Raw genomic sequence first — 27,011 nt, forward strand, 5'->3', positions numbered from 1 at the left:
TTCCAGGCCACATTTTTCACGCCCAAAACATCCATTTTACAGCATTTCACCATGCATTCATCCAGAATGTACCTGTTTACTTTTGGATCAGTAGACAAAAAAAACCCCCAGCTATCGTCAACTCCCCCTACTTTCCCAAATGCTTGTAATTAAACTCCTTCTCTGTATGCTGATAGTTATCTCTTCTAACAGAAAACTCCTACCGATAAGCATTTATGCCATGTCAGCAGTCACTTTAGGCAGAATTGGCTCAGGGAAAATACACAGTGCTTCAAAATAAACAGCAGGAAGTGAAGTTGGCAGATCACCCGGAGAAATGTTTGCACCTCAGTGGTTACTCGGAATATTAAATATTTATATAGGCAGCTTTATATCTCAAAGGTATATGTACGTGATTTTCCATAAATTGATTAAATGCATTTCTATTTTATTGAAAACTGTTATCACATATGATCCTTCAAGGCACAAGTCAAGCCGATGCAAGTTAAATATAAACTCAAATTGAAGCTTTACAGACACAGCTACACCTTAAGCAATATTTCAATTAGGATTTATGATTGGATGTAAGCAGGATATCCTAGGTCCATGTCAAACCTCAACAAACTGAGGTATTTCACAGGTCATATTGTCTTCCTGTCCACAGATTTACTACCCACGTAACTGCTTTTTACACCAATAGTCAAAAATCAAAGTGCTTTCAGTCAAACGGTACAGTCAAATTTCAAAGTTGATCTGTAGAATGTTTGGCAGCGCTCTCAATTTGAACACAGATCTATGCTTGAGATTTCGCTGGTGTAACTTTGAGCAAACTGATGTTCAAAATGCAGCAGTTGAGGGTTTTCTCCTTAAACTTAATTTCACAGTATAGTTTTCATAAAAAATGGCTCCAAGAGAAACCAAATGAGAAACCATATGAGAAATATAAGTATGAAATTTTTATTAGTATAAGAGAACGAAACTGATGTGAATTCTGAAAACCATTCATTTGGAAAAATACAGATTTTTTTTACAGTTTCTATCCCATAAACTTTGGGATCCTTCCTTCCTGCTGCTTAAGGAGGGACTCTTGGGTGAGATCAATCAAGGAAGCAAATCAAGATACTTTTTTTCCACTTTGCATGAAGTAAATAACAACTACAGGTGTTACAAAGAGGTAATGAAATTTTGAGGCTTAACGTATGTATTTGGAAGGTACTTTGCTGCTCAAACAGCTCCACTACATCCTTTGTGGTGTGAGATCTTCTCCAGGACAACTTCAGGCATCAGCTCAACATTTGTGGAGAAGCTGCTGTGTGTGTAATTATTCCTACTGTTACAGGTTGAAAACTTGCTGAAATTATAGACTTAGTGCTGTCTTTATCAATGAAAATAGAAGGAAGTAAATAAAAGCTAGGAACAGGAAGAAGCAGCACAGTAAAATGTTTCTACTGCTCTGAGTTTCTTAACACAGCAAGCCTTGATAAAACTGTGATTAGTGAGACCTCCAACAGACAGTCAGGTGTAATTACCTTTGATGGTAACTGAAATAGTGTTGTTTTCTCCAACCAGATAACCACAGGGCAGCAGCTCAGGGGTCTCTGCACTGTTAGTGCGTTTGATTTCTCCAATGCTGTAGCCCAGGACACTGTCTGAGTTCAGTCCCCAGCTGGCTCACGGGATCCACATGGATGATGTACTCCTAGGGTGAGAAAGGGACACAGGAAGTTAGGCAGCACTGAAATCCTTGTGAGGTTCTTCTATGCTATACCAGTACTTATCCCAGCAAGTTAAATATAGTTTAGTACCATCAAAATCTAATAATAGGAGAATTGGGGCTCACAGCAAATTGTGCTCACTAACCTTAAACAACCGTCTCACAACCCCATCCAGAACATCCCACTTGGTCTTGCCACTGACTCCAATGCAGCCTATGAGGAAGGTGCGAGGCCTTGAATCCTAAAGGCACAGAAATAACTGTATCAGACAAGGATGTTTAATGTAATTAAAATGCTGGCTTCCCCACACCCCTGCTTTATTTTTAAATAATGGTGCATCTTTAGTACTCTGTATGGTGAATTGAAAGCCATATGAAGGCCTTTTCATATACTAAACATTTTTTCCAGTGTTGAAGTCACAACTCTAAAGGATACTCAAGTGGTCTTGATGTTAAGTAAAAAGTATTTGTAATCAATCTATGAACAATTCAAAAACCCCTGAGAGAATACAGCTTAGCAAAAAGACAGAAAGACTTCTAGGAGTATTCTAGACAGAAGAATAGATGTCAAGTTCATTTTTCCCTGACTTCACAATCAAAGCTGTTACAGTTGCAAAGTTTATCCTATTCCTTCTAGATGCTCCCGAGGGCATAGAAATCTAAATACATATATATATGAATTATACACGGTTATATGTATAAGTAGTAATAGAGAAAAAGTTATATTTATATATAACAACTTCTGTGTTATGTTTGATATATCACAGCATTTTGATAATTGTGTAACTGATTTCTAATGTAGATTAAAAAATCAGAACAAATAAAATTTTTCTATTCTTCTATAGCCACACTCACTGTGAAACGTTAATTGAAGAAAAGCTAATTTCTATCATAAGACTTGAAGTGTAACTAAATGTAAAGAACCATTTCCACATGGCAACTTAACTCACTCTGAGCACAGTGAAGTCCAATAGAATTACCAGTGCAGTTTCACTGCTAATTTGCTTATCCAGAGCTCTAATAACTAATGCATAACTGGTATTTAATGGAAAGATTTGCTGAGTCCATTTTATTTCCAATTATTTAATTTTTGTGTCTCTTTCCCCCCCCCCCCGAAAGACATGAACTTATTTTTTAAATACACTTTTACAGGTACTCAAAAGTGTGATATGGTAAGGTCATTGCTTGGCAAAGATCCTGCAGTACATTCATGCATGTACATGAGATAGGCTGTAATTTTACAATATTGGAAATTATTTGGGTATTTAGGATTCTTCCAATTACTTGTGAATAGAAACATCTGAAAAATGTCATTCAAAACAGGATACTTGTACCAGAGAGGACAACTTGAACTAGAATGATAAGGTATAGATCTCCCAGTTTGGATTTGCCCAGTTCTTCCAGAAGATTGGTGCTTCCAGCATTCAGTGCACTTTCTATCCACAAATTGGATCATTTTCATTATTAGTTAAAATTGTATTAAGTTTAACAGTACAGCCCAGGAGTTTTGCTTTTCGCTCTCAGGTTGCCCAGAGTTGCTGTGGCTGCTCCATCCCTGGAAGTGTTCAAGGCCAGGTTGGATGGAGCTTTGAGCAACCTGGTCTAGTGGAAGGTGTCCTGCCCCCGGTAGGAAGGTTGGAGCTGGATGATCTTTTACAAGCTTTGTGCAGCCTCTAAGATACCAGTATTAAACAGATGCTATCCCAAGGTACAGACTGGTCTCCTGACCTCCTTGAAACCAAAAGAGTGGCCTTATTTACAGAGATACTACTGAAAGGCTCAAATTGTGACATTACCACCTTTGCAAATTTGAATTCCCTGGTGTGTTCCAAAGTCACTTGTATTTCAAAGCTGGTGATGAAACATAGCTCACCTCCTTCCATTTCATTTCGTCCTGAAAGTTGACGACTATTTTGACATGCCTGCCTCCTTCTTTCCGGGCAGAGCCATCTCCAGTGTCATCTAACAGCATGTCTGTGAACATGAAACATCAACAGCTTCACAGCTGGATCTTAATAACAATGAAGAATACTCTGGTTTATTGTAGTCAAACACAACATGTATGGGCTTCACATGCCCTGAGGTAAAACACCAGAACCGGGTTGACTGACTGATTTCCCTAACCAAATAATGCTCTTAAAAAGCAAAGGTCATCGAAATTATTAGTCAGTTACTCTATATTTTCCTTCCTATGATATATCCCCCTGGCAAATGTGCACCATTAAATGGTTTTAAACATGACTTCTCACAGCTGAGGTCATAATTGGACACCTCCCACCTAGGGTGTAGCAGACCTATGACGATATTTAAAAGAAGGCTTCGTGCCAGCTCGTGACATATTTCCACACCTTGACTGCTAATAATTCTCATGCTTTCATTCTTCCATGGCTAATCAACCCAAGTCTTCCAATACAGGATAAAACCTGCCCACCACCTTTCTCATTAAACTCACCGAGACTGGTTGACTCCGTGAGGTTCAAACTGTGTTGAGAGAGACCCACTGAATGTCTCGGAGAGGAGGAGATGGAAACCTGAGACTGGGCCCTGCTGCAGCTGCCATGGTTTTCAGATTTCAGCCGATCATTTTCTGCTTTTAATTTTTCAATCTCACTCTTGAAAAGAAAAGTCACATGTTAGAAGGCACAGTGAAAACATGCTTAGAAGATAGCAACATAAGTAACTTAGAAATAAATCGTAATTAGCAGAAATGCAGTTTTCACAATGTTTTAATTGATCTTAATAAATTAAGGATTTTAATTATTACAATGACCCTTCCATGAAACTTTTCAAAGTATCCTAGAATACATTAATACGTGGGAATTCACTTAACACTGAAATGCAACTACATTAAGACAGAGAGCATGGAAACATTTTAAGAGTTTGTTGACAGTCAACAAAATGATCTCCCCATTTTGGGGTTGGAACAGTTACAGTTGCAGTCATGGGCAGCAAAATTCAGATGTTCAAGCTGACTTTTAATGAAGGTACAAGGATTAACACTGGCACAAACCTAAATACGACTTTCAGTAGGCATTCAAAAACTTCAAATTTACCTTCTTTACTGCGTAGCAGGTTGGCCAAACTTTACCACACCAACACAGGCTGCAATATTTGGGGTGGCTCTTTCTTACCTGCATTCTGTTCATGGCCTCCCGAAGCTGGTCTAGCTGATGAGCAGAGCTCAGGGCTTCCAGGCGAATATCAGTCAACTTCATCTCCTTGTCTCTCAGCTCATTCCTCAACTGCATCACTGTTTCAGCTTCACTGTCAGTGCACTCAGAAATACTGGAGGAGGTGGAAAAACAGACACTGAATGAGACCGTTAGTTACTTTTCTGATGGTGCTTCTCCAGTGATTCTCCATAAATCAGATATTAAACAGGTCATGGAAATATTAGAGACTAATGAAATAAATATGTCTGAGGGTTAATTTTCTTTAATCAGCATCTGAAATAGAATTCTGGAAATCACCTACTATTGGATAGTCTTCATTTTTTTCATGGTAGTTGCCATAAAGGAAAACTTCTAAAGCCAAAATCTAAATAAATTAAGGGGGTGCAGGCAGTTAACAGCAGTTGGTTGGAGATTGATGAGCTCACAGACAGATTTAAAGCTCACCAGGTGTGCACAGCTGGGTTTCCCTGAACTGTTCTGGAGGGCTTTGGAACTCTATACCTATTCAAGCATGATAAATTCCCGCTTGCTTTAAAGAACTCATGCTTAAAAAATTTTTGGTGGCATTTTTCTTCCCTCCTCCCACAAAAAAGAAAAAAAAAAAAGCTTCTGAGTGAGTAACATTTCAGCACATTCGTAACTGTATCTATATAAAGATCAACTACACAGCTGCATGCTTTGAGGGAGATTTCACTTAACATGTCTCTCCCTAAATCAAGTTAATGAGAGACATTTTCCCCACCAAAAAGTCAATAAGCCAAAATACACAAGTCTTACTTGTGTTCTGGCCTTCCCTCAGTTCTTACTCTTTATTCACTCAGTATTTACTCTTTTTCTCATGTTTGTCCTTTTGTCTCTCGTGTCAAGGTGAGATGCATGCACACAACATTTTGACTGACAACAGATGGGATCATCATTTGACAATCTTCTGGCCTCATCATCTGACAATCTTCTGGCCTAAGAGTTCTAAAGCACAACTTGCTGTAGTCACCAGAAATGCACTGAGTAAGGCTCAAGAGACTGAAGAAGCTTTAAAACAAAAATCATAGGGGATTATCTTCTGCTACCAACACTTCATCACTGTTATACAGCTGGAAACTATTGCTATTGTTTTCACCTCTTCATGTGAAAACAAGTGAAGGGGAATTAGTCCAATGCATTTGTTCTGAAATCAGCCTGGAAGCTTTGGATGACCTATGCAAGGTCAGAAGCTGTCTGGTAATTAGATGTTTCACAATACTTTCCGTTACAAGTTTCTGTATTTATTTATCCTGCTCAAGTGAAAAAATTGCTGACAGAATTAACATAAAACCTGTTTTACTAAGTTTTCCAAACACATTCCAAAATGTGAGTTTAGACTCAGAACAGCGTGGTAAGGGAGTTGTTTAACTTTATTTCACAGGTGGCCAAGGAAAGGATCAGGCACAGGTGGCTGGGGAACTACAGAAGAAAAGAGGAGTGATCACCTCCATTCACCAAGTACAAGCTGTTACAGGAGTTCCCCTGTATCAATAAACCATGCTGTTCGATTTCCTTACCTTTATCTGAATTTGTCAACTTAATTGGGGACTCATCGTGGCAGAATAGTACAGTATGTGCTGTCATTAGGCAACAGAGAAACAAAATCCCAATTGGACCTAGTTTGTTTAATTAACAGCAAGACATCCAATTAATTTTTGCAAATCAAGGTCACCCTGGTTAATGCTCTTCATACTCGGTATGTTCTGCTGAGTGAGAACCCCAATGAAATATTAAATTACACTCCAGTAATGACACAATGATTTTTGGCTTCCTGGACACCAACGCAAAGGTACCGGGCTGGGACTCAGCTTATGTATCTTTAATTCCCTTAATACACAAATTCAACATTTCTGTCCTCTGCCTGTAATCTCCTTTGACTACAGAACATTCATAATAGGCATTAGTTAGAAGTGATCTTTGCTCATTCTTCTGCCAGTATGACAGGATTAAGGATTTTATTCAGAACACAGCCAGCCCCACATCTCCCCCAGGAGATAATGTAAGGGATACTTGGGAGAGAGACAGATCAGTGGTAACAGACCAGCCCTGATCCACAGGACAACCCTGTCTGGCCCAAGCATGTCTTGTGCTGAGGCCTCATGGTGAACAGCTGGTTTGAGCAGTGCATGCAGCTGAACAGCTGTCGGACTCTTGCAGGGCTCATATAGATGTGCAGAATCTTACACAGAGGAACCAAAGAGGACAGGATGGTGTATTTCGCCTCTGCTTCTTTCTATACAGAGGCCTAGAGATGTGCTGTCAAGCTAGCATGGAAAAAAATACTGGATCTCTCCAAAAGGATGTCTCCTTTCCTCTACCAATGCAGCAAGATGCCTTCCACTCAATTTTCTGTTTAAAAATAAAAAAAATCACTTACAGAGAATTGGAATGGGAAGCTCTCAGCAATGGTGTTGAAACAGTGGTGTTGTGGTGTGGTAGCTTTGGTGAGGAAGGCAATGAGGAATCAGTCATCTCCTCAATATCTGAATGAGAAGATGCTGACTTGGGAGATTTCTTTTTCCCAAAAGCTTGCTTGAAGGAACTGCGTAGCTGAAAAAACAAGACCACAACAGTAGGTACATCATTAAGAGTGAAACCAGGCAAAAAAAGCCACAGAGTAAAAACTCTAACATGCAAATACTCGAAATGCTACAGCCATACTCACATATATATTCAGACAGGTGAAAAATAAAAAAAGCTTTTTTTCCTTTAACTATTTTATGAGATTAATAAGGTCAATAAGAGTGGATATGAATGCTTCCTATTTTTTAAAACTATTTGACAGCAAATTCTGTTCAGCGCAACAAGTTTTAAAGCAGTGTTGTAACGACTTGCAGCTGTGCTGGCACATGGCTCAGCCAAGGTTAATGATGCTGAAACGGTTAGTGATGCAAATGGATGGGTTAGCTTTGTATCTTGTAGTTTAAAGTAGGTCTTCCTTACCTCGTTGACCTGCCGGAAGAAGTGCAAGCAAAAGGAAGTGGAGGAAGGAAAAAAGACATGTTTTAACAGATAAAGCAGTGATAAGGGAAGTTTTGGATTTCTAAGACAAACACAACCACTGATCAACAAAGACTAACTGTTACTTTAAAACCGGAGCCCTGTGTTTTCCAAAACCAGGTGTTTCAAACCACATACGGACATTTTTGCATTACTTGAGGAAGACACCAGACACAAACTCTCTTAACTATTTAAATTACATTTTCTCCTTAGCTCAGACAAGAATGCTTTGGCTAACAGCCAAGTTAATAATGTACTTTTGCTTGCAGGAACAGGTATTTCACTATCTGAAAAGACTGCATCTTCTCTACATATCTGCAACTAAACCAACCTTTTGTAATATGACTGCCATTTTCCAAACAAGAAAAGAATGATTAGTCATGTAATCAAATTGATGTTATTCCAAAGTTACAATTCAATAGTTCAAGAAGCATTTGGACAATGCCTTAGATATATGGTTTAACTTTTAGATAGCCCTAAAAGTTAAATCCTTGTGGAATCAGGGTTTGGACTTGATGAGTCTCATGGGTTCCTTCCCACTCAGGATATTCTATGAACACCTTTAAAGGCTATCGTAAATTACATATTGTACACAGGCTAGCTTAATATGAGCTGAAAGCTCTTTTTAAACCAGAAAAAGAGAAATGTTGAAAATCTGGTGTTTCAGCTCTGAAAGGACAGGTGCATTGCTTCCACATATAACACAAAGATCCTGACTGAGAACTTCCTCAGTACTTGTGCAATAAAGAATGTGCGAATCAGATTCAACTTATATATTTTTCTCAGTAAATTACTGTTTTAATTTTCAATCTTCATAACAATGATGTACTAATTTTTAATAGCAACGTAAAAATACTGCCCTGTTCCTTCTACTTCATGAAAACTTTATTTATTTATCTTTATAATAAGGAGACATTTCCTTAACCTTCTTTAAAAATAGTTATCCGATGAATGAGAAATGTAGGCTGATATAGGACCATATCCTAGGTTACAATAACAAAAAATAGAACCTAAAGCAAAAATTGAAACAGTGTTTATATTAACAAAGACTTAATGACAACAAAAGGTTTGTGTCAGAAACTAGAGTTTCTAGAAGTTTTAAAGTTACAGCAATTTACTCTATTTAGTCTCTAACTAACGCACAACCCAGCACAAGAAGGATTTGGAGAAGCTGTTGTTTCCATTCAACCAACTATTTAAGTGGCAGAGTGGAAATGCTTCTGTTGTGAAGGAGCTGGCAGTACCATGAAATATCAAAATGAAAGCACTGAGATAAGAGAAATAAAAAAAAAGAACCTGCTCAGGAAGCTATTTCTTACAGTTTGGGATTTTCATCAACATGTCTGAGAGGGTACTGTGCAAATACAAATGAAGCTTTTACCAGCTCTAACCACATTTTGTATCTATACAGATTTATCTGTACACCCAAGAGATCCAGGGAGATTTAAATTCAGTGGGAAGAAAGGGGCGGATTGTTTTACTGGCTACAATAAAGGATCTACGGACTTCAGTCCAAACTACAATCAGACTAGGTCACTAATGCAGTTATGGTCTAATTGAAAATGGAGTTTAAGATAATGTACCTTTCCTCCAGTACAGGGTACCTTGTACATAGTACATGATGAGCAAAGAAGGAAAAATAAGGAAAAATTGGAAATGACAGGTAAGTATTGCAAAACCTTGCAAAAGAGGTGCCCATCACAATAAATTTTTAAAGATTGGCATTTTTTTTGTTGTAGAACTCCATGGTAATGCTCAAAACAGAGTTCTTAAGTGTTTAGTATGTTCACTTATAAGAAAGCCAAAATAAAATAAAAAAACCCCCAACAAATGCAACAATGATCTCCTTTTGTGGATTTGTTTTACTTTAATGACAGATGTCACATTTTCCTTGAGGGGTTGGACACCGTGTTATTTTTAGCCAGAACTGTTCTTTGACAGCTATTTCTCATTTAAGACTGGCCTTTTGGCTGTTAAGTTAAAATTCAATCCTATGCAGAATCAACACAAGGATATACATCACTTAGGACTCAGTTAAGCCTTCAAAAGAGAGTTTACACAGGATTTAAACAGCACATAGTCCTTGAGCTGACCTGTTGCATGAGGGAAGAAGGAGGAGCTGGGCAGGTAAGATTTCATTGTGCGTGTTCTGACAATTCTATATAAACCTCACACAACCTGTTAAAACACACTCACCCAGTTCTTCCTCTTCTTTTTCTTTGAGTCACTCTCGATGTTGCTTCCCACACTGGAGTGACTGGTAGCACTGTTGATACTGGAGACACTATCCGAGGAATGCTGCCTCCGGATCCGCAGGTCTGTGGGCTGAGCAGCTCCAGGACCTGAACACGAATGAGGGGTGTTGCCAAAATTATGTAACAAATTTGATATGTGGTATCAACTACGCAATCATGAAGAAACATTTAGGGAAACAAACACTTTGACAACCACTTATCCTAATGGATGCACTATGTATTTCAAATCCTTGTTTCTCATGGAGAGATTAAAATCTCAGACCCTTCAAACTCTTCCTTCAGCAATTTATTCCAGTGTAAATTACTGGTTACTGGGTAACTCTGATGGTTACATCAGCCATTACCAAGAGAGTTGAGTACTGCAGTCACTGTATGTGGTGCTTGTGTCTCACCTTTGCAGTTGAGCTCAGGTGTGTTGATGACTCCATTGATGGCAGCCTGAGCAGCCGCATTTTGTTTTTTCAGTAGTTCAATTGTCTTCCTTAACTCGTTCAATTCTGAGTCCTTGAACAAGAAAAAAACTGTATGGTGATCCATGGGAAAATGCAGCTCCAAAGAAGCTGCATTGCAGTCTAAGTGTTGGTAGTTAATAGTGAATTTATGGAATATATATGTACAAGAAGTTGAAAATGAGGTCTGGAATACCTGGGCAAGCACACCCTCAATGGGGTGCAAAACAGCTTGGGCATTATGATACAAAAAAAATGTACACACTCTGTAATGCAGAAATAATGTCTATTCAGGTATAGTGTCCCAAAACCCAATGCTGCCAGTATTTCAAGGATTTTTCTTGGTATTTGTCTTGAATGTGCACATATGTGGATGCATTGGGATAAAATATATTAGAAAAATATGCAATACTGAAGACTTGTGTCCAAAGCAACAATATATAGGAATAACCTGATCAGTTGCCACAACATCACAGTGCAGAAAATGTGTATTTTTTCTAATTTTTGAATTGCGTTTTACTCTATCACCAAAACTGTGTATGTGACTTTTTTTCAAACCCACAAGTATAGAAGGAGCACAAGCAACAACGCTGGGAAGAGAAATATGGACTTCCCAAACGTTTTTCAAGCTTGCCTTTTGTTCTGCTGTCATCGTCAGGCTCTGCAGTCTGATTGTCATGTTCCCCAGGCTCTGCTCAAAGGCTGCCACCAGGTGAGCCTGAAACAAAACCATAAAGGAGATTTGGTTCCCTTCCCCCAAACAAGAATATTTCTGCAGGTATTTAACCAGTCCACCTTGTGCATCACACTGTTTGTGGTGTAAATGATACAGAGAAAATAACACTGATTAGAAAAGGTCACAAGAGCAGAGCACACCTTACGGAAATTCTTGCCAACAAATTACCAGGAACCATTTAACTGTGGGAAATTAGAAGTGCTAATGCTAACAGACCAATTTCCAAATTTTAGAAAACATACTACTTCAAGTAGCAGTGCACTATAAATGATAAAGTTTTAGACTATAAACCATGCCCTGCTCAGCAGCAGCTGTCACCAAGCACTTTAGGAAACACAGATGCTGCTACAGATGTAGCAGCAATGCTGTGACCTGTCTCATCAGTAGGACATTCCGTGGAGGTGGCTCCTCAGTCAGCTGCTACTTCCATTTCTTGGATACCATGATTTCAATAGCCAGGACAGTTACCTCAGACATACTTAGTTTCAGTTTGAAATTCTCATGTATTCTATAAAACGTGCAATCCTACATCCAGAGCACATCCAGAACAAAGACACCTCCTGGGTTCCTAGAAGTTAAGGTCCTTCGAAGAGCTGTATCTCAAAATAATCCAGTTCATACATTTTTCTCAGTTGTTGAAAGCTGCTTATCTTGTGATAAATGGAAAAAAACATTTTGCCACTTTGTTGAAACACAAAGACATATTAAATTATTTTTTTAAACATCTCACTGATTAAGTCAAGGCTTTTAAAGGTCCCTTCAGGGACTACATCTTGTCACCTGGAAGTATTCCTGATACCAAAAAGGCATGGAAGGATGTCACTGGTTATCTAAGTATGTCCCTTAGCACTGACATGTAAAGGCAAAGTGGACAGATGAAAAGAGACAAATCCATCCATATTTCTAAATATCTCCTGCTGTCCGTTTTCGAAATCAAACTTTGACTTTTTATGTGAGCCATTATTAGTACGGATAAGGTTACTTAATGACAGTTTTCAGGTACCCTCACACAATTAAAGTAACTCTTGCCACAAAGCTTTTCACGTAACCTTTAATTCTAAAATCTTTTCATAAAGTATAAAAAAAAAGGACAAAACACCACTCTCAAGTTTTAGGAGGATTCCCTAAAAGAATAAAATAAAATATAAAACAGTAAATAAAACATAAAGCAAGATTTTATATAGAGAAAGATCAGGCAGAAACTTCCCTCCAACTAAATCACTATTTTCCTTGTGGATATTTAAGGCAAAAGGATGCTGGAAGTCACAGAGGTGAAGGTTGTCACTGTGCTACCCCAACAGGAGAACAGATACTTTATCAGCTGATAGACCTGCATCTAATTCAAAGACTTCTCCAATATTTGAGTGCACCTTGCTTGCAACCAAGGTCAACATGCAGCATATAATCCAAAATTCCTGGTGCCAATTACCCCTTTTCCCTTTCCCAAGAAGCACGGAGAATCCAATGTCAATTATATAAAAAACATCAACTAGGTATCGAAAATGACTGAGAAGTAAAGGAAGGAAAAGTAGATTGAGAAGATGGAAAGAACTTGATAGAAGGAAACTGTATATCTAGTGGCATGACATGGCACTGTTCTATAGCTATACATGGATATGAACATAACTGAACACAGGCATAGTTCAATATCGATTTGTCTCAACAGCCATAGTAATCTATACTAACCATTGAAAACAATGTTTAATTTATCTATTGAAAGTAATTCTATTCACCCAATGACAAGTAAAACTGTGTGAAATCTTTCCAAGCGGAAAGATTTATATTTTATATTTTCTCACCTAAATATATACAGAATGGCAAAACCTTTCACAGAGCTATTCCAGACTTATTCAGCAGCAGTACACAGATGACTTATCCTAAATAACTGTTCTCACATTCACAATGAAAACAAACATGAGCAGTACAATAACATGGGGATGTGCAGCTCTCATTCCCATCAGCGCCTATGAAAATAAGCAGAGCTGAGACTGTGAGAAAATGGCAAAAAGTAATTTAAAACCTCACACTACATATGTAGGAGAACCTAAATATTTATTTTAAAAACACAGAGTGCACAGCTTCTGTTGGGGAGGATGAACAGGGGACAACAAATCTGATATTCAGGAATCCTCAGCAATACTTTGAAAAAGCAAAAATAAATGGGCAAGCAGGTCTGCATGGATTAATAACAGGATACAAATCCTTAATGCTTTGACCTGAGCCTTAAACAATAGTTGCTCTTTCAAAACTGGATCTTGAAACTATTCCTATCTTGAAATTGTTCAGTGGACTATGGAAAAAATATCTTCCCTTTCTAGTTGGAGCAAAATGTTTTCAAATTCTTGTCCTTGATGGCTTGAGAAGCATCAAAAGCTGAAGTGTCTATGTAAGGAAATTCAGGGAAAAAATTATTAAATTAAAGAGATTAATTTGAACTGCCTGACCTAAAAGCATTTTATTAAAGGAATGGTGTGTAAAGGAAATGTCCACAAAGCAGCATCTTAACTAGCAGCATTTATTACTCTTAATGTTTTGGGGGACAGACTTTGTCTTTTATATGGAAAAAGAGGTGGCTAGAGACAGAAATTTATTAGTAGGACAGTTATTGCAACATCTCTGCAGTAGACTGTTGCCAATTTATAGACAAATAAGGGGCAGGTCCAAATGTAACAAGTTTAAATAGCATGAATAAAACACTATGAAATTTTAGTAAAGTGAACGAAGCAAAAATGGAATATTATCAAAATAATAAATTATGCTAATTTAAAAAAAAGAAAAAAGAAACAAAGAAACAAACAAACAACCCACAAAACCCAAAATGACCCAAACCCAAACAAAAATGTACAGCAGCATATGTTAAAAACTATTCTTCATGAAGAGTGGTAGTAACCACATAGAAATTCCTGAGCAAATTAACAGCAGCTGGGCCAGGCAGTGAGTAGCCTGTGCTACTCACTACTCTTGGAGACAGGCCTGTGTTGAGTATCAGCCTATTGACCCCAAACACTGCGTGAAGGGGAATGCAATAAAGCCAAGGCAGAATCACATGAGCTGCTCACCTGACAAGTTCTTTGTTTGAAGGACACAAGCTGGGTTATTTAACAATATGGTTAAAAATATATGCAAGAGAATCTGGTCCTGCTTTCTCACATGTGCAAGAAGCTTCTGCATGAAAACCAACTGATGTATCCATTCCCTTTGTATTTGAAAGGCAAATATAAGATTTAATTTTTGGAAGACTTTTAAATTGTTTTCTTTTCCTCTTGGGACAGTGACTAAGTGATTCATGCAGTCAAAGCCCTTTTATTTGGCTTCTCTATTAACTGTGTTCTTGGTTTGCCAGTTCCATTTTCAAGCTGGAGGAAGCACTGTGATGCCTGCAGTGAACAGCACAGTAGATTTCCCCTTGAGCCCTTCTTGTGATAGGTGTTACTGCTCACGTGAAACCTGTCCTTTACTGCCCCAAGTTTTGTATTCCACCTATTCAGAGAGCTGATGGACAGGAACGTCCTCTCCAGCAACACATGTTCTAATGTTTATTCATTCCCATAAACCAGATCTGATCTGCTGACTGTTCATCTGCAGCTTATTTACTCTAGAATTGTTTATTTGTCTTGCAAGCTTCTGTGTTCCAGATTTCTGCTATCTGTGACTACAGCATGGATCACACAAATAAACCCGCTCAGGGTCATACAGTATTGCCTCAACACCTCCTGGCTTCCAAATATTTTTTTCCAAGTGTCTTAAATTACTTATCCCTCAAATTCCTCGAAGGAACAAGCAGAAATACTGTCTACACTGGTTAAAAGTCAGCCATGTCCACTCCTTAGGCTTAACTTTTTAACCCAGAGCCCTTTATGCCACTATTACCTCTCACGCCATTAACCCACACCTTTATGCAACAGAAAAATATAATGCATTTCAATCCGAGTTTCTATCAATTTTTACTCCTACCAATTATAATCATTATCTGTAACTCATTCCATCCAAATGTCAAAGCAAGACACTATTTATAAAAAAGACCCTGTCTTCAATGATTTTCTCAGGATCTAAAGATGGCTTGCATATATATAAAAAGCCAAATTATTATTATTATTCAGTATTTAAAGAAAGGCATAGGATAAGTTAGTAGGACAAAGGATGTTATTTTTGGTAAGGTCCCATACGTATATGCAGTTATTTTTTAAACGCATCGTTAATGTGAACTGAATGTTATACACATGAAAACTTTTTGTTGCTTAAAAAGATTGGATGGCAACTTGTGCACTAAATGCATTTCCCATTTATGTTTGTTCTCAGAGCTGTACTCACATTGGCCGTTAACTGAGTTGTCAGAGCTGATACTTTTTCTTGGGAAGCATCCAATTCTCTTCGAAGCTTCCGAATCTGTATGTTTTAAGAGAGCACTTTACTGCATTGTAATAAGGACAAATACAACAGCAATACACAATGCAGAGTGCCTTAGCAGAACATTTATGCTTGTCAAAAAGGATGTGCTCTTACCTCTGACTGGCATTTCTCTTCAGGCTGTAAAATAAAAGAAAGGAAATATGTGACGATATTACAACATAACCAGCCTGACAAATTTATGCAAATTTTCAAATATTTTTTTTTTGCATTTCAAGAACTCTAATGTGAGTTCCTTATTTTGAATTCCCACATCCATATTCAATCTAAGATAATCTCTTAATTTATTTACTCTCAAACAAAAAGAAAACAGGTTGCTGGTGTAGTACTTCCTCCCAGAGGAAGGAATCTGGGCTCCACCTTTCAGCCTGCTGACCAGGGCACCTCTGAGCCTGAATCCTGGAATGCTGAAGTCCTGTCTCTGTACATAAGGGCTGCATGAGGCTCTGAAGAACCAGGACTGCCACAGAACATGGCTGATCCCGGGGAATTCCCTTTGTCCCATGCTCAGCTCTGCATGGGAAAGAGATCACGTTTTGGCATTCCAAATGACATAGGAAAAAAAAATTCCTTCCACTTGGGTACTGCTTAGGCACTGTGGGGATGGAAAAGTGAGGACACACTACTAGTTCTGAGAGGATGCCAAGTGGATGTACTGACTATCTGTTGTGGTCTTCATGATAAAATTGTGGCTACTATGGCTCATTTCTAACCAAAGTTATCGGCTAAAGAGAACTATACAGTATAAAGTTCCACACTCCACTGTCCTTATGCAAACATGGCCACTACCAGCCACCAGGAAAATTACACCCATCCAACCACACTATTAGGGGCCACTCATGCCTAGGCAGCGGGCACAGAAACCAGAAGTCTCTGAGTACTCTCCTTGTGGCTTCCATGGTTTGAACAGCAGCTCCAGAGAAAAGGTCTCTTTTCCAGCCTTCCAATCCCTTATTTGTTTTGGGCTTTTTATGGACATTGCTTGAGGCAAGGCCAATAACGAAAAGTGGTATTTTAAATTATTCGAGTCTTAAGGCCATGTACACATATGGCTTGTTATCAGTGAAACAATATGTAAAATAATGATAATAACACTATGCTGGCTTGACAGACTTCATAGACTATTACAGATGATCTTCCAAGAGAACAGTCTTCCCATATACTCCTGTAGTACATATGCCCAAATTCAGCTGTGGATGCATGGGTAAGTGCAAAGATGCCATCATACTTGCATAAGAATTGAATTTGAAGATCCTGTTCAATCACCACATATTTCAGAAGGAATTATTATCCACTGATTTTAAAAGGGTTGTGCCTTAAGAAAACACCAAAACAGTGATCCCAGCCTGCCAGGATTACAGAGGAACCATTAATTGGCTACTTGGATATTAACAGCAGTGAAGCCACTGGGAACTAATCATTGGTACCAAATATTTCTGTACAGTCTTGTGTGGCTGGAACCTTCCAAGCCCCTTGGTCACTGCAGTGAAACCCCAACTAGGCAGGTAAGAGCCAGGCAAGACAGAGTCCTGGATGTTGCAGCCTCACCTTTCCTGCTACAGCACAGGTAAAGCCTTAAATTACAAGGTCTTTTGTAGTGAATGTAGGAAAATCCTTCGTGGGACTATTAGAAGAAAATAAGCAAAGGCAACACGCATTTAAAAAACCCCCTGTATTTTCAAACTTCAGTAAGCCTTATTTTATGATCAGATAACCTAAATGAATGCATACTTGTGGAGAAAAATATTACTGGCATAATGAACAAAATGACCTCTTTAGATTTATTAATATCTGTGTGTTAAAAGTATCCTCAAAACTTCTTTAGTAGCAGATCATTGATGTAAGGATGGAACTACTCCATTCAGCAAAATTTGGGATACTTAAGGTAATGAAGTTCAAATCTCCTCAAATCTACTGAGGTCCTTCGTAGCAAAACCTACTTAGCACAGTGTAAAATACTGACTCAAAAAATCAATGGTTGCTTTGAGGTCATTGAAGTCTGTGTTTAATAAGGATACTGCTAAATATCCACAGGCATCTTTATGAACTTCTTTCCTAGCCAGCATTCAGAAGAAAGTGCTTTTTTCCCTCCTCCTCAATGGCAAAATTAGCACAATAAGACCGGTCAATTCAATAATTTTGATTAATAAATAAACTGTTCATTTAATTATACTCACGTCGAATAACTAGATGAAGTACTGGAGACCAAAGAGAGAGAAGAACCATGCACTAAAGGGAAGAAAATAAACACAATGAATTAAATGCACTAATCACAGAGTAGAATCATCATAAATCATCCACTGTCAACCACCAACTACTGAAGATAATACTTCCACAAATTTCATCAGCCGTCATAAACTTAATTACATACTGCACTAATAACCATACGGTTTGAAGAATACATGGCCAGGTGTAACATCCATAACCTATAGTAAAGCTGTTTTCAAAATTTTAATAATACGTGGGTTTTTTGGGAAGGAAACTGAGTGTGTTGAGAAAGTAAAAAAGTTTGATGACACGTTGTTCAGAAGTAACATATTTCCTCTCTGGACAGTTTATCTTATGAGTCTTGCAAAAGGGCTACTCAAGATGAAAAAAAAAACAAATCAAGAAATCAAGTGAAATGCAGAGATATTCTTCGCTTTTTCCCTCTAGGGTTTTCTGGTCTTTCTTTAAAGCAATGACATTTCCTTGACAAGGCAAAGTTTTTGCTCTCATAGAAAAATTAACAGAGTGAAAACATGGATACAAAGCTTTTCCTGAAAAAGAATTAGTTTCAAGCAATTTTTTGTATTTAAATATACATTCGTGTAAATATATACATATACAGTGAGGGACTTCAGATCTACAGAGGTCCCTTCCAACCCCAATTATTCTGTGACTCTCAAGGATGTTACCATCATCCTGATGTTAGGATTTACATATAACATCATTAATTTTGATTACACTATTAAAAAAACCCTACCTGAAGCTACTGAAACATGCAAAATTACCTTTCCTTTACTTTTATTTTTAGAAACAAAATACATTTAACTGAAATTCTTATTCAAAATTCAGGATAACTTCATCAAATCACACACAATAGTGTAAAATCACTTTCTTTCATCTAAATCCTCCAGCCAAAAAAACAGAGTATAGAAAAGCTGCCATTTTACTCTAATTACCTACTGCAATTCTACATTCATAATAAATGGGTTTCTTCTTCCCACTGACATTATATCCTAAGGCAATGCTGGAAAGAGAAGTAAAACAAGGTCTAAGTTGGCTTCTGGAGGAATTTAGGACAATTAAAAAGCCCACAAGAAAGTAAAAAAAACCTCACATCCATTAGTTTTCTCTAGTTCATCACATTTTCAATTGAAATTATCTTTCTAGTTAGATGTTAAGGACTGTGCTGCACTAAGAAACACAAAATAACTAGCGTGAGTCAGACCAGGGTTTGTCTAATCGTGTGCTCCAGCTCTGGCTGCAACCACAGCCCATGTTTATAGAAAAGAATGAAAGGAAGAGCAGATACCCGGTGATTATTCCCCAGGTATGTCTTTGCACCTTCTGGGAATCAGCAAGCAGATGGAAACTTCAGAGATGGGAAACTACAGTCAGACCATTATTTTGCCTAGTTGCTGTGACCTCTCTCCCATTAACTTGCTTAACTGCTTCTGAATCCACTGACACATGTGATCTGAAACAAAAAAAATCTCTTATTGTGTTCAGAAATGTAATTCCTTGCAGTTCCTTTAGACCTGCTGCTGAATCACTCAGTAAGTTCCTTAAGTGTCTCCACATCCCTGTGATATAAGAAGGAATGGATATCCAACCTCTTTATAATGCAACAAATTACATATTATCATCTCCCTTCAGCCATCATTTTCCAAGCAGTTTCCAAGATTCCTGTTTCAACTTAATTCGTATCACAGTGCCCTGCACTTCAGATCTCCTTTTTGCTTTTCTTTACCTGCATTTTTCCCTTACGACTGGCTTTTTTAAGACGGAAAGCCCAAAGTGAGGCAATATTACACAAGGCCACAAATGGACTCATACAGGGAATATAATATTATTTTCTGGTCTGCCTCTCTATATTCTTTCCTTGTGCATTTTTTATTAATAGATATGTATCCAAAAAAAGATCCATACCAGCTGTCCAGAGAAAAAACAGAAGTCTTCATAACGGATTGGGTCACACACATTTTTGAATTAGCATCAACTGGAATTTTTAAGACCATGTTGGGATTTTAACAGAGCAAGAAGACTCAAATGAAAAAGGGGAAAGAACATATAACTCATACTCCTGTCTTGTGAAACACCCACCGTCACACAGAATCAGACATCATTTAGGCTGGAAAAGACCTCCAAGATCATCAGTCCAGCACTAACCCAGCACTGCCAAGGTCATCACTAAACTACGTCTCCAAGTCCCACAGCTACATGTCTCTTAAACACCTCCAGGATGGGACTCAAGTGCATCACTGGAATGTGTATGATTTCAGATTTCTCATTTCAAGGACAACTAGGGAGTTAATATTTTTGAGTAATTTCTTTTTAAACTATCTGCAGATGGCTACTTGAAGGCTATTTAATTAGGAGCCTGAAGGCAGCTATGCTCTTGATGAGAACTCTGGTTTTTTGCATGCATCTGCATGCAGCCTACAAACCCTAATTGTTTTGGAGCTATTACTTTAAAGCACTATAAATGCATATGCAAGCATGTTAGAAAAGAAAGGGTCTAGCCATGATCAGCTGCCCAAGGAGCAGAAAGAACAACTGGTATTGCAGTCAGTAGCACAAAAAAGAATATAAATTTATATCCCAACAACAATGAATTTAATTATTTTTAATCTCTAAGTATCAGGGTGGAGTCAGTGGCAGCTCAGCTCCTGTGAAAGACTTTCAGCTGGGGAAATGAGGAAACTGGAGAGCTGAGAGAGCACTCAAGTTTTATGCTGTGTTTTTTTCCCCCCTGAAGTTCTGGGTATGTGGAGGTTGCTCCCATTGGCCCCTCCACAGTCCTGAAACCCTTTCTATCAAAAGAGTTATGTACTGCAATGCTGACTAACATTTTGACCTGCATGCTGTGCTGTGAGAGAACATGACTGGAGTTCACATACTTCACACTGTAGAAGCAAAAGACAAAAAAACCTTTAAGAATAAATCCTGGCCCTGCTGAAGTTAATGAGAAACAAATGTCTTGTAATCTTATGTGCTAAGAAATAATTAAGAAGTAGGTTAGTAAGCTTTATATAAGACTTGACACTGGCTGATTGTATGAAATCAATTTGTTCATTAACCACAAATTTAATTTCTCTAATACTTTTTAATCTATTCCCTCAAGGTGAAAGTGAATTAGATCCACAGGTCTGAAAGCACAGTACATCTATGCCATATTCAGAACCACTTGTTCACTCAGCATTTGTGATTCCCTGGGAAATAAGCAGGAGCTAATAATCCTTCCGTACAGCCAGGGAAGTGACAGAAGACCTTTCACCTGAAGACAAAAATACAGAGACTACATCTGAACATTCATCCCATCTGGTAAAATATTATTATCCTTTTAGGTGCCAAAAACTGGGGAAAATCTGAAAGGGACCTCTTCAGCATGTCCACTGCAGGTTCAAGTTCCTTCCTTGTATACAAAAGTGATATTTTTCAACTGCTTTCAAGTCAATTTTTCTTGGACTTCATTTTTATTACTTTTTTTAAATGAATGAAGAGGACTTAGTAGAACATTTCACCTAGCTCTTCTCTTTTAATTTTGGTTGATCTTTTTTTTTAAATGGTTCATCCTCAACCATGTAATGCTTATTAAATATTTATCCAAACTAGCCTCTCTCCTGGAACAAGAATTTCTGAATTACGAGAGTTTAACCTCCAACATGCCAAAAAGAATTTGCTGCAATCTTCAGCACACTTAAAAGACTACAGTTATGCTTTTTTGGAGGATGTCTTCAATAAAACCTGAGTAAGTTTTGCTGTAGTAACTCTTTCAGTAAATCATCCAAGTATAACGCAGATGCAGTGACTTAAATTCCTTCAGATTATATTAAGGAACAATTAAGTCAGAGCACTTCTGTTCATCACTGCATGGAATTCAAGTGACTAAGCATCTGGCAATCTTTGTTCATGATCACCCAGCTCTCTGAGAGCAAACAAAGTTTAATTCCCTCAATGACCAAGTTTTCGGACCTACAGCATTATTCTAATAATTTTCAACTTGTAATGAAGATCGTCAGCCATAGACCTCTAAAATACAATTAAATGTAATGAAGTTAGATTGACTAAATTCAGTAACAAAACAATTAATGAATCTTTCCAGAGTCATATTCAATACGCATTTTCTACTTCTTTCAACGGCAAAAAACTACTGGAAGAACCAGTATCTCCAGGAAGGCACTTTGTGGCTCTTAAAGGCCCCTACAAGCAGCGAAGTGTGTTTCCCATGCACGCCTGGCTCTTGGGGAGCAGCGACAATGGGGCACAGGTATTAACACTGCTGAGTAAGCGCAGGTCTTCAGCAGCAGAGCATAAGAGCCAGTAAAGGCTTGTGTGACCTGTAAAGTACAGTCAAGCTACAAATCCTTGCCAGAAAGGAGATTTAAGACTCAAAGAGTTAATATTGATACAGCTTCCTATGACCCACTCCCAGAGCTCACTCTGAGCTTGACTTCTCAAAGTGCAGCACTTGAGGATTTTAATGTGTGCTCACAGCTGCTCCTGCTACATCCATAAGGTCACCTGATCAGCAGCAACCAAACTAAGCATTCATTTATAGGTTTTTCTTATTATATTGACATGGGTTCTTTTTATTGAGTATGATTACCTATTTCAAAAGATGATGAGGCATTAAAAAGACAAGTCTAGATGCTTTGAAGAACTACTTGGGTCCTTTCTTTGGAAGATGTGTGGTATCAAACTAGGACATTCAGCAGAAATAAAAAGACAATCTGAGTACAGATTAAATACTGGGAAAATTACTGGGATAGAAACAGTCTGACTAACACCACTTATGTTATATTATATGCAGAAATGTGGAGGTGCAAGTTTAGGAGAATACCCCTATTGATGGAACACTAATGTGCTGACTCTAAGCATGAACTTTCCATTTTGAAATTGCTAAAAATGCAGCACAGGATTGTTTAAAACAATTTCTTGAACAGTCACGGTCTAGGTACAACACTCATTTCCTGTGTCTGGCCAGAACAATCACTGAATGAACACCATCATTCTCTCTGGTGACCAGTCACAGGACTTGAGGGAATGGCCTGAAGCTGAGTCAGGGGAGGGTTAGGTTGGATATTGGGAAAAAGTTCTTCACCCAGAGGGTGGTTGGATACTGGAAGAGGCTCCCCAGAGAAGTGGTCACAGCACCAAGGCTGATAGAGTTGAAGAAGCCTTTGGGCAACGTTTTCAGGCACGGGGTGGGATTCTTGGGGATGTTCTGTTGCAGGGCCAGGAGGTGGACTCAATGATCCCTGTGGGTTTCCTCCAACTCAGCATATTCTGTGATTCTATGATCAGAATAACAATAACTAGGACTTAAGTCTTATTTAACACTGAGAGCTCCACACAGAGCTGGGCTTTGAAATGACCCCTTACGCTGAACTGAAAAGCGCCCCATTTTCACTTGGTTTATGTAAAAATGCCATCTTCTGATCATTTCCAGTACCATCACATACTTTGCTGACCTTCTTCGAAGCCATCACGGAAGGAGCCAGAGCGGCTCATGGTCCTGCTCTTCTCATCCAGGGACATGGAGCTGTTCCTGAAACGAGTGTCACTGTAGGGGTCGTAGGGACCATCCGCGTTGGAGAGGCTGTGTGTCCGCAGCATGGTGGGGTTTGACAGGCTCATCTGGGCTGCGGTCGTTGGGCTTGCTACAAAGAGAACAATAAACACCGATTTATTTGTGGAACCGCAAATTTTCACACCTAATTTTCATGCAGCTACCAACAAACCTTTTTTCTCCCCCCCCCACCTCTACTTTAAGACATGAATTTTTGATGTCATGCTCTTCAGGCTTTGTTCTTTTTCTAATTCAATTAATTCAAATAAGAGGTATGCAAATCAAGCTAGTGAATATGAAAACTCAAGTAAACAGGGTCATTTTAAACACAGGGTGATATGTCTATGCTTCCACAAACAAGCTCAGTCAACTCACTAAAACCTCATAGACATGAAATAATTAAGTCTCATTTAATTTGGAACTGTCTTTCCTCCAAAACTAGTCTATATGGAATAGGACTTCTTCAAAGCCTTTAAGTTCTTAAGAAATGACATTTTTCTATGTATTTAAATCATAAATGTAAAGAGCTTTAGTTTCCTAATAGTTGTATATTTAAGAATTGTTTCTTTCCACTATGAGGTCGTAAGAATTGTAAAATATTAATTTTGCCTAAAAAGCCAATACTCTCCCAGTCAGTGTTTAGAGTACAAATTGACTATTCCAATTTCGCATTTTTTAAAAGAACTTTTGGGTTAAAATTATGCCTGTTATTTACTCAGAATTAATAGACTTGTGGGAAAAAAGAGAACAACAAAATCACTGTTCAGCTGGCAGGTTCCTCTTGGTGTGCTGTCATTGCTTGTTTCTATATACACCAGCAACTGATACAGACTATTGTAGAAGACAGAATAATTCAGCTTTCATATCAACATTTGCTCTTAAATTAAATGCAATGACCCCTCTTGACTCCAATATCTCCAAACTCTCTTCTTAAGAACACTGAAAAACGTATTTCCTTTTTTTTTTTTTCTGGAGTAAATTTCTCTTTGTAGACAAGTAGTTTTTGAAGCTAATTAATATAAATAATCTCCAACCCTCTGCATAAAGAGTTAATTTTCTGGGCCAGTGACAACACTTTTTTGTTATTTTCTTTGACTTTTATGAATTTTCCTGACAGTTTGTTAGATGTTTGCAATGTCATTACACTGTGTGTATATTCAGCTGACATTTTGCTGTCAGTTTATTTAAAGCTGTTTATTGAATGTGTTTCTTTCAAGCACACTCAAAGAAAGGCTTTAAAACATCATTACTGCAACTCCAAACTACACTAGAAATAAGTGACTGTGCAAGCTGCTGCAAATACACACAATAGAAGAAGTTCATAAACACAGGCTTAACTATTTTGCATATAATTATGACATACAAAGTAGTTATTATATAGAAGTTATAATAAACAATATATTTATTTTAAAAACACATACAAAGATAAAATATCAAACCAATGAGACTGGTACATACAGTAAGTAATATGCTTGGATTTTACAGCACTATTACTATACAGGTGAGCAACAATTTAGGTCCTTTAAGCACCCCAATGTGTGATATTAACAAACAGCTCTACTGAATAGCTCACAATTTATATTAAGGAATCTGATTACTCCCAGAGAAGTAGTTTTAAAGCTACTGCAACTATGGCACCTTTGGGCATACAAGATAATAACGCCAATTAGTCACACTCATTTCAGTGAAAGCACTTCGTGAGGTTGAATGTGGGACTTGGAGCTGCTGAAAGAAAATTACATTGTGTAACAGGCTGTTTTCAAGGCATACATTGTATTGCTATGATTATTCAAACAGATAATTATTCACCAAGCTGAGAGAAGTTAAATCTAGTTCCAGAGGGTGATGTTATGCTGGATCCAGATGAAAATGGAGAATTGCCAGCAGTATCCTGCAGTCCTCCTGCTGAATGGGACCGCAGCCATTCTTTTGCATCTTCCTGACTACGGAGTTGGGACGATGGAGTATACCTGCAAAAACAGACAGGTTTTTCACAATGAACTTTGATATTTATTTAATTTAAAAAAAAAAAAACCCAAAAAACCATGAAAAGTCACAAGACTTGAGGAGGTAGAAAGGGAAAGAAAAATGGAAGAATCCTCATATGAAATTTAAAGATTAAAATGATAAAAACCCAATAGAATTCTGAATTAAGGAGCTGCTCCAAGCTGTTCTAAGCTGTTTCTAATTCATTTCACCTCTGTTTGGGAAAAAACCCAACCCACACACTTCTTTCCTATGGCATCAGTAGTAAAACTAGACTGACCCAAAAGTTACAGACAGAAGTTGTGCAGTATAGCACTGCAGAATAAAATATAGTGTGTATTATGCATGTATGATTTAAAAATAAAACCATAACTTGGAAAACCTTTCCTTAGGCTATGCCAAAATTCTATCACTATTTTAATATTTTGGTACATCCCTAAGATTAGCTGACATTTTGTGATATTATAACCAACTTCAAGTCAACAAAACCATTATCAAATTTTTTCTCAACAAGCTGTGACCCGATAATTCATATTCCAGAGATATTCATATAGAGGACTGTGGAGGTGCATCCCATTTAGTTCAAACCTAACAGCATTAAATCATCCCAAAGGAGACTATGTTTAGACTTTTCTGAAGGGAAAGAAAACAGCAGAAACATTGTCTATGCCAACATCAACGGCAAAACACCCGCTGGCTTCAGCCTAAGCAAAGTTTTAAATCTGCTTGATTTATTGTGTATATGCCTGAAAAATAGGTTATGTAGGACAGCTGTTATGCAAGCTACGTGATAGGGAACAGGCATCAACAGCAAGAGCAACGTGGAAACACTTGTCTGCTGGTGGAATTCAGTGTCTGTCTCAGGCTGTGCCAGTGGCTTTGCAGAAATATTTATGAGTTACTAGCTCTCCTTCCAAAAACTAAACACTTGGAGTTGATATTATCTATTTAATTAATTTGATTCCCTCCAACTAAATACCCTACAGTAAGATATCACTTATTAAGACTATTTTAAATCAATGGGAACACTACAATAATTAAAAAATTCAAACTACTTTCAAAAAATACATTCATTCTTCTGCTTACGTCTCAACACTTCAGCAAAGTCCCTGACTATCTGCATCTCTTGAACTCTGCATATCAATCAGTTTATTAAGAAAGGGGGTTTACAGTCATTTTACTTTAACACACTAAGGATTTTTTTTCCCCAGCATTAATACCTACCTCTTCAGCACTCAAATGTTTTGGTCTTAAAAGAGATTCTTTATTTACTAGAGACATACCGGAGAACCACAGAAACATTTTAAACAAGTTGCCATTTTAAGAAAGGCTTTTAGCACTCGGCTTAATGGGACAAGGCTGTTGTGAAGAACAATATGTATAGCACAGGATAAATCTCAGCTGTAATTTCAAGGCATCACCTCAGTGATCCCAGAAGCTGCATTCAGCAATTCTGAAGCTGCAATTTCCTAAACTGTCAAAGATGCCTTCTGTAAATTCTGTAACACTTAGAG

General features: G+C 37.9%; 1 protein-coding gene across 1 annotated transcript in view; it reads right to left on the reverse strand.

Moving 5' to 3' along the window:
* Positions 1–27,011, reverse strand: part of NAV2 (neuron navigator 2) — a 216,284-nt gene that overhangs the window by 12,429 nt on the left and 176,844 nt on the right. The window contains 16 exon segments of the mRNA XM_032690358.1: positions 1,509–1,641; positions 1,643–1,678; positions 1,840–1,935; positions 3,567–3,667; positions 4,146–4,305; positions 4,825–4,978; positions 7,265–7,437; positions 7,831–7,839; positions 10,084–10,229; positions 10,535–10,646; positions 11,226–11,309; positions 15,639–15,713; positions 15,831–15,854; positions 17,908–17,963; positions 23,414–23,602; positions 25,321–25,481. Of these exon segments, the coding sequence (XP_032546249.1) occupies positions 1,509–1,641; positions 1,643–1,678; positions 1,840–1,935; positions 3,567–3,667; positions 4,146–4,305; positions 4,825–4,978; positions 7,265–7,437; positions 7,831–7,839; positions 10,084–10,229; positions 10,535–10,646; positions 11,226–11,309; positions 15,639–15,713; positions 15,831–15,854; positions 17,908–17,963; positions 23,414–23,602; positions 25,321–25,481 (1,709 nt within the window).

The sequence above is a fragment of the Chiroxiphia lanceolata genome, chromosome 6, assembly GCF_009829145.1.
Source record: "Chiroxiphia lanceolata isolate bChiLan1 chromosome 6, bChiLan1.pri, whole genome shotgun sequence".
Lineage (NCBI taxonomy): Eukaryota > Metazoa > Chordata > Aves > Passeriformes > Pipridae > Chiroxiphia > Chiroxiphia lanceolata.